General features: G+C 31.1%; 1 protein-coding gene across 1 annotated transcript; it reads left to right on the forward strand.

Annotated features, from left to right (window-relative positions):
* Positions 1–4,596: 4,596 nt before the first annotated feature.
* LOC130969931 (cyclic dof factor 3-like) lies at positions 4,597–8,217 on the forward strand. Its single transcript, XM_057895855.1, has 2 exons — positions 4,597–5,086; positions 6,568–8,217. Exons 1-2 carry the CDS (start codon positions 4,919–4,921, stop codon positions 7,753–7,755), a joined length of 1,356 nt encoding a protein of 451 aa, XP_057751838.1. The 5' UTR covers positions 4,597–4,918; the 3' UTR covers positions 7,756–8,217.
* The last annotated feature ends 531 nt before the right edge of the window (positions 8,218–8,748 follow it).

The following is an 8,748-nucleotide window of genomic DNA, read 5'->3' on the forward strand; positions in this document are numbered from 1 at the left end:
AATTATATACACATATAAACCAATAAATATTAATTAGTCCTACTAATAATTATGTTATATCCATAACTCCACCCTAAACCCTTGACAGCCCCACCACTAGTTAGTAGATATATTTGTAATCAATGGGAAGGTATCTCTCCTAAGTTATCATATCTGGTCGGCCAGAAATACTATAAAGTTGTGGTCCTCCAAGTTCAAGATTATTCAGATGTGACACTTTGCACTTCCAAGCCATGTTTTTCCACATACTTTTTACTCTCTCTTTTTTCTTCCTCTTCTTCTTCCTCTTCTTCTAATAAGCTATTTTATGCTATAACTATCAGCATTATTCAGCAGCAGTAGTATGTTTCCTCCTGCCATGGCAAGCATGCTTAAGTGTATACATACATATATAACATTCATAGTACACTTTGTTGTTTCAATATCAAGTTAGTTCATCATATATATATATCCCATTAATTAGCTTCCCAAATTTTATATAGTTAACTTATTAATTTTCAATTGTATGTGCAACTCATGATGTTTCAAGAATAATATCTGCAAAAATGCATGAGATATATATATATAGCTAGGTCTATAAAGTTCATCTGCAACTCTAGAATATATATGATTATCTGCTTCTTTGGGAATTAAATTTAATTAACCATTCAATTTGATTGTATAATGCTCTCATAACATATTCATTGTAAGAAATAACAATTTAAAAAAATGACATAAAAAAACATCTTCCAATATAATTTTGATAGCCGATCAATATCATAGTTCTATTTGTGTGTATGCAGAATTTAACAAAAAAAAAAATTATCTATATATAATTAGAGCAATTTGATTATTCCATCGCTATTTATTCTTATCACCAAGTCTCTATTTTTATGGAAATTTCATCAATCCCTATTTAACTTTTTATCGCAGGTAATTAATTTCAGTGAATAATCGTTTTGACGATTTTTTTTTTTGTCATTTCTAATTGAGTGACACTGGTGTAAAATTTAAGTAACTTTCACCTATCATAAAATTAGCATCAGATTTTATTTAAGAAAGAATTTATAATTAAGTTTATATTCTAATCTTTTTTATTATCAGTTACTTTATTCTAAAACATAAAACATTGAATTGATCGAAGTGGGAACCTAGTAGTTTCAATATATTCTCATGAGCTAGGCAAAGCCACACTTCCATCACAGACTCGTGTATTTTAATATTTAAGATTTTTTGCCATCAACAATCATCATATGATCATGACTAAAAGTACTTTTTTCTACAAGTTATTTTATATCCAGGGTTCAGATAATACGTAATTTTAGAATATGTGTTTAAGATTTTTAATTAACAAATTAACGAAAAATATACAAAATCTAATTTTAAATATATTTATTATACATTTATTTAAAAATAAAATTTTTTACTGATAATAACTTTAATATGTATACTTACGATAGCTAAATTATAAATTGAATTTTTGTTCTCATGTTTTTGTCTGTTCTTTTTCTTTCTACGTTTTTTAGGGTGTTACGTTGTTAACGTGGTGTAATCTACGTTAGTATTATAAATTCATATACAGTTAGTTGTTCCTAAAAATATAATAAAAGTTTTACTACCTTATTTTGTAAAATACATTGCTTATCACACACTAGAGCATAACAAATTATAAATAAATAAACTAATAATATCCTAGATTTCATGGACTTAGCTTACGAAATTTATTTTTTAGTTACGTCCCCTATCGTCCCACTTAGGGATTGATTAATATAAGAAATTATGTTATATTTTGATGATGTATCGTATTTTATAACTTTAATAAACATTCAATAATTATTTTCTCTATTGTTAAATAAATGTTTGTATTTTTATATCTTTCTTTTACAAATAAGTGTCTATTTATTATATCAATATAATGATATTATATTTAGATTTAGCTAAAGACTAAAGAGTGTTATATAAAGGGCATTTGTTATTTATTTGAAAAGAAAAATTGAATTTTTCAATGTATTAAATAAGAAAAAAACGTAAAAAGTAATATTTAACTTACGTAATCTAAAAACAAATTTGTAGTATTTTATTTAGCGCTTTAAAGACTTTTTTAACAGAATATTTATTTTAGAATAAAAAAGTTTATCATAAAATACAGAAAACTATTAGAAAATATTTTATAAAAAATATATTAAATTTTAGGTTTTAATGTATGTATTATATATTTATTAAAGTAACTATTTGAAAACTTTTATTATTAATAAAAAATAATATTTAAAGAATATCTAGTTATATTTTAAAATTTATTGCAAAATTGAAAAATTGGATTACAAAGCCTTAGCTGTATGAATTTGGCGGGGAGGGGAAATAGAAAGAGGTCAGGGTCAAAAACTGGAAGGTGGGATCCAATTTGACTAAGAAAGAAGCAAGGAAAGAAGGAGTTACAAGAAATAGTGAAAATCTGTCCGAAAAAGAGGAATTAGTGAAAATGAGATTTTTTATATGGGGCAATTTCGATAAAGATGTTTAAAATGTTTTTTTTTTAAATATTTTTTATTAATTAAAATTTAATATATATAATCGATTAAATTATATTATTTTGTCAAAATTATATCAAACAAATTAATTTGGTCAAAAAATCAATAAACTAAACTTTAAACTAATTTAAATTAATATTATTTTTTATAGAAAATGACTACAATAACTTTATTATTGAAATTGACTAAAATATTTTTATTATATATATTTTTTAATTTTAAAAATTCTAAATTCTAATCCTATAAACAGGGAAAAAATAAAGGATTAAAATTTAAGATTCTCAATATATATATATAATAAGAATATTTTAGTCATTTTTTATAATAAGGATATTGTAATTATTTTATATAAAAAAAATATTAATTTAGATTGGTTTAAGGTGTAATTTATTGATTTTTTTGGCCAAATCAATTTATCTGATCTAATTTTAATAAAAATAACATAGTTTAATGAATTATATGTATTGAATTTTAATTATTTAAAAATATCTTAAAAAAAAGCGTTTTAAACGTCTTCATCTAAGTAGCTCCCTTTTTATATATATGTATACAAAATAAGAAAAAAGAGCCAAATGAAAAGGAGGACGTAGGGATGTCAACAGGGTAGAGTGGGGGTATGTCTCTCTGCTTTCCATTTTCGTCCCCATTTTTTGTCGTTGGAGAATATTGCTTCTCATCTCCATTTTTTACAGGGTTTCATTCTCTGTGGGGATCCCATTTTCCATCTCTCTAATAGTTTTGACTAATTATTAATTTCTGTAAAAATAGAGCTGAAAGTATTCATCCTATACAAAACAACAAGATTTTATACAAAAAGTCCAAACATTAAAATAGTGACTTTCAAAATGACGCTGTGAGAGACGTCATAGCGAGGTAGAGGACACAATATCAGAGAGGAGAATAGACACGATGATAGAATTATGGAAAGGAACGCCACGAATATAGAGAACGACACGGTAAAAGTGATAGAACGGTGAGTAGTGACAATGCGGAGAGACGGGAGAGTGGCGAAGGGGTAGCTGCAGAGAGGTTGGATGGAGTATGGATGACGTTGGAGATATATGAACTAAAGAAGGGTTATGCAAATGAGGATTAGAAATTTTGAGTCTCTCTCTATATATGGCATGCAAAATAACTAAAAAACATATATGAGAAATAAATTATTAAAGACAATTAAGCAAATTTAGAATTTCGGGGATTAACGGGGACAAGGCGGGAATCCCCCCTCGGGTCCCCGCGCCTGCTTCGAAAAAATTTTGTCCCCCATCCCTGTCTCCGCAGAAAAAATTATCCACAGTCGGATTTCCATTTGAAGCAGTCCCCACAAAAATCTTCTGCATCTCAAAAAATTTTGTCATTTCTAGAAAGACGGAGATAAGTCCTAAAAATTTGAAAGATATCTTATAAATAAGGGAGTTAGACAATTTTTTTCTTCAGGAAAATAAAATTTTATATATTTTTTTTACAATGTCTTTTAATTTAACAAATTAAATATTAATTCGCTATGAATTTGAGTTACATTTAAAGATTTATCACTCAATAATAAATTATTATATACTCAAAATTAAATTCAAACAAAAAATATTTATTTAAATAAAAAAAATAAATTGAGTATACAACCAATCTAATTTAATTAACAACTTTATATATTAGGCTATTCTAAAACAAAGAAAATAATACAATAAAAAAAATTAATTTTTTAATTAAGCTAACATGACTTATACATAATAAAAAAATATAAATACAGTAATAATCAGTATCTTATAACCAATTTCTTCTCTCTATATGAGTTAAATTCAAGATTTACTTAACTCTAATCACAATAGTTTAACGGGTCTAGAACTCATTTAAAAGTTTTTATTAAAAAGAAAAGGTAAAAAATAAATACATAAAAAAATTGGAGAGTGCTGACATGGATTGAAAAAGGGTGGGACAGAACAGCACTATCTTTATAAGCAATGTGGGGGAATCCAACAGCACACAAAGATCTCATAGGCCACAAGAACTTGTGGCTCACAATTTTCTTTCCTTTGCTGAAGTGGCAACCAATTTTTTCTTCTGCTAAATCTTTTTTTTTTCTTTGGGGAAAATAAAGCCTCCAAAACCACTTCACCTATTTTCTCCCCCTCTCTTTCCCCCCTCTCTCTTTCTCTGATTTTTCTCTCTATTCCTCTGTCTTTGCTCTTAAACACTATTCATTATCCATTTTTCGTGTGAATTTAAGTGAGCATAAGATACTAGAGTTTTACGAAACACACTTCCTATTTCTACAATACACACCTCCTATATATCCATGTCTATGTTTTAAATTTTACTCTTTTTATTTTTCTCCCTTTTTTTAAGAGAGAGAGAGAGAGAACAGAGATACTCCTGAAACCTGGAACCTGATCATCGGTAACACAACCTCAGGAATGTCGGAAGTTAAGGACCCGGCGATAAAGCTTTTTGGGAGGACGATTCAGCTGCCACTGATCCCCAATGACCCTTCTCCACCACCACCACCACCTCCTCCTCCTCCATCTTCTTCTTCTCCACCAACTGAAGTTGAAGTGAGTTCTGTATCACAACCAGAAACAGAGGTATGTGCCAATTCATTTGTGTTGTTTTCCTCTGCATATATGATAGCGACCCATTTTTCATAAGGTCCTGATTGTTAATGGGTTCGTTTTAAATTTGGAAAAAGTTTCATTCTTTGCCAGGTTTCAATCAACTGAATTAAGAGGCCTTTGCTGCAATTTTCAATGGCTAGTTTCAGGATTTAATTTTTGTTTTAATTAAACTTAAAATAAATAAACAAGAATTTTTTTGGCATGATCATGGATGGATGGATGGTTGCTGAATTTCTTCAATCCTTTTTTATTAAGTAGTGGCAACAGTTTATTGTGGGGTTCCTGTCAGAGAAATTGGATCCAGTTCCATTCTGGAATATAAGCTTGAGAATATGGAATATATATATATATATTATGTGGTTTGGCTTGCTTTGCTTTTATCAATTCTCTCTGCAACCCCTTGTTCTGTTTTTAGTACCGGAAAGTGAGTTAAGTTCTCAGGTTCTACTGATTTTGATCCTAAAATAGTTGATTGGCAAATTCAATATATATTTTTTTTCAAGGAAAAAAAATCCTAATCTTCATTTATATTTTATTAGATCTCTTGCAGCATCCAAGAGGTTCTATTGATATTTTTAGTAATTGGATTTCTTACTTTACTAAGCTCTTGTGAAGTTGCTTTTCACGCCATGGACATCATCAAACTTGGGGAGCTAAATTATTTTCGATTGGCACTTTTGGCCATTATTAAATTCCTTTTTTGGTTTCCAAATAAGAATTGTCCAAATGATCTGCAACGCTCTGACATCACAGGGGGGGATTATTTATAGAATATGTTGGATTTATTTATTGTACGGCCGTTCTTTTCTATATTTATTTTCCTTTTCGGCCCCCAAATATTCCACATAACTTTCTTTGCTTTGTGTGCTATCTCTCTGCATTTTCGTGTGATCGTGTCCTTTTCTGACTTATAGTATTTATTAGGTTTAATGTTTGCATAAACCAAATATTATTAAATTGAATAATTTTACCAAACCAAAATAATTATTATTATTATTATTATTTGAGTTGTTCTCCAATAAGCCAGTGAGTATGTTCTATAGTCAGTTTCTCTCCTTGTAAGTTGTAACCTCTGTCTCCTACCAAAGATTCCGTTCTGCTTCCCAAGTTTACTTTTATTGAATGATTTTTAGGGGGAATTCCACACTTAAGTGGTTCATTGATTCTCTACAGTGCACTAATCACGTGAACATATAAGGTTTCATTAATTAATGGAAGTAACATTTAAATTTATTAGTAGTACTAACTAGGAAGGACAAACCAATATCTCATGATGTGGATTCACTAACCTGTACTTTGAACTTAAATTTTCTATGTTATAATTTAGTCCTGGTTATCGAATTAAACATAGCTAAGTGGTTAATGTGCTGTGTGTTTAAATGATGAATACCAATATTTTCCTTTTACATGTGTGTATATACTATTGCTTATCTTAGTCTTTATTGTTTAAGGAACCATCAAAGAGAGAACTAACCTCAACACAAGATAAAGAAACCACAGAGGATTTGAAATCTCCCACAACATCTTCAGGCATATTTGAGAACCCAAAGACTCCCACAAATGGTGGAGAACAGAGTGAGACCAGTGTTTCTCAAGAAAAAACTCCCAAGAAACCGGACAAGATACTTCCGTGTCCGCGATGCAACAGCATGGACACCAAATTCTGCTACTACAACAATTACAACGTCAATCAGCCGCGTCATTTCTGCAAGAACTGTCAGAGATACTGGACTGCCGGAGGAACAATGAGGAACGTGCCAGTAGGCGCTGGTCGCCGAAAGAACAAAAACTCTGCTGCATCGCATTATCGCCAGATAATGGTCCCGGAGGCGCTTCAAGCAGCTCACCTCAATGCCCCCAATGGACTACACAATGCTGTCTTGACCTTTGGCCCAGATTCTCCTCTTTGTGATTCCATGTCCTCTGTATTGAACATTGCGGAAAAAGCCACAAATGGTGTTGTAAACGGGTTTCATGCACCGGAGGCAGCAACTACTTTTGTTTCCTATGGTAGGGATGATGATGGGAATGATCACTCAGTAGGAGTTTCTGGTACAACTTCAACTTCATCAGAGAGGAGAGGCCATGCCAGCTCTCATGAATCGGCGGATAAAAGAGTCGAAAGTTTCCCTCCTCAACTAACTTACTTCCCAAGTAATTCTCCATGGCCGTATCCATGGAATTCGCCAATGCCTCCTCCTCCTCCCACATTTTGCCCTCCAGGCTATCCTATGTCGATATACACCACCCCTTCATACTGGGCATGGAATATGCCATGCATCTCACCCCAATCTCCGGCCCCTGGTTCCGGCCCAAATTCGCGGTTGGGGAAACACTCAAGGGATGGTAACATCATAACCCCGGCCAATTCGCAAAAGGAAAAGCCTAACACAGAAAGCAATAATGTGTTGATCCCCAAGACACTTAGAATTGATGATCCTAGTGAAGCTGCAAAGAGTTCAATATGGTCAACACTAGGAATCAAGAATGAGAAGGCCAACTCTCTGAATGGAGGAGGCCTCTTCAAGGCGTTCCCTTCCAAGGGTAACGACAAGAGTCACGTGGTCGAGGCGTCGCCGATGCTGCACGCCAACCCTGCCGCCCTCACGCGGTCTCTCACCTTCCACGAGCGGACCTAGTTCAGGCATTACATCAAACACTACATGATCAAAATGGGAAAGTTGAGGTTATAATGTTATACCAGTAAAGTAAAAGCCTTAATCCTGATTTTTGCTGACACAAGTTTCTTGATTGACCAACATCTATGCAGGATTCTTAGGACAGCAATGGTGTTCTTTTAGCTTCTTCCATAGCTATAACAGCTTAACCCTGTATGAGTGTGCAGGTGTTTAGATATGTTGAGTAAATATCTTCAATGTACATATATATAATATAAATGTGAGACAAGGAGAAAACAGAGAAAAGAAAAGGAGATTCTTCCACTAAAATCCAATGGTTTAGAATAAATTTCTTAGTCTTCATCTAAGGCATGTCACTTGATGCTTTTTTTTCTTTTTTTTTTGAGGATTCTATAAATTATTTATGTAATTCCAAAGGATTATGACATTTATGAAGCTCCCCCCTGCCCCTATAGTTTGTTAGCTTCCATAATCAAAAGTCAAATATTAGTATAAAATAAAAATTCATTCTTATGTGAATGTGTTAACAAAAATAACTGTGTGAGATTGGATTTCTTTTCTCCTTAATATCTAATGTATTAGAAGTTAAATTTATAGTTGGATCTGGTAACAGTTATCTTATAAAGACTAGTAAATTATTTGTTTAGAAAAATATTTATCTTGAAATAGTCTTTAATTTTAAATAAGTTTTTAATTTCTATAGAATATGTGATTTTTTTTGTTTTGGTTCTAAAAATTTCAAAAAAAATTTTTAGTCTAAGATATTAGTTTATCTTTATTCCATTGAATATTAACGTGTCATGTCAAAACAAAAACTAGGACTAAAACTGGGAAGAAATAAGTTCAGATATAAAAAATAAAGATAACAAGGCCAATTTATTTATTTATTTGATTAACAAAACAAGGAGAAAAGGAAAGTGTGTGTGTCTTTTCCTCTTTAGTTAAACATGAGAAAAAGAAAAGTGGGTTCCCCTTTGTGAAAATTATAGAAAT

The sequence above is a fragment of the Arachis stenosperma genome, chromosome 3 (genome assembly GCF_014773155.1).
Source record: "Arachis stenosperma cultivar V10309 chromosome 3, arast.V10309.gnm1.PFL2, whole genome shotgun sequence".
NCBI classification, from domain to species: domain Eukaryota; kingdom Viridiplantae; phylum Streptophyta; class Magnoliopsida; order Fabales; family Fabaceae; genus Arachis; species Arachis stenosperma.

Bases quoted from the DNA above. Each gene is read 5' to 3' on its own strand.
- LOC130969931 (XM_057895855.1), top strand. From the start codon at position 4,919: ATGTCGGAAGTTAAGGACCCGGCGATAAAGCTTTTTGGGAGGACGATT. The intron at 5,087-6,567 runs GTATGTGCCAAT...TTATTGTTTAAG, and splicing joins TATCACAACCAGAAACAGAG to GAACCATCAAAGAGAGAACT.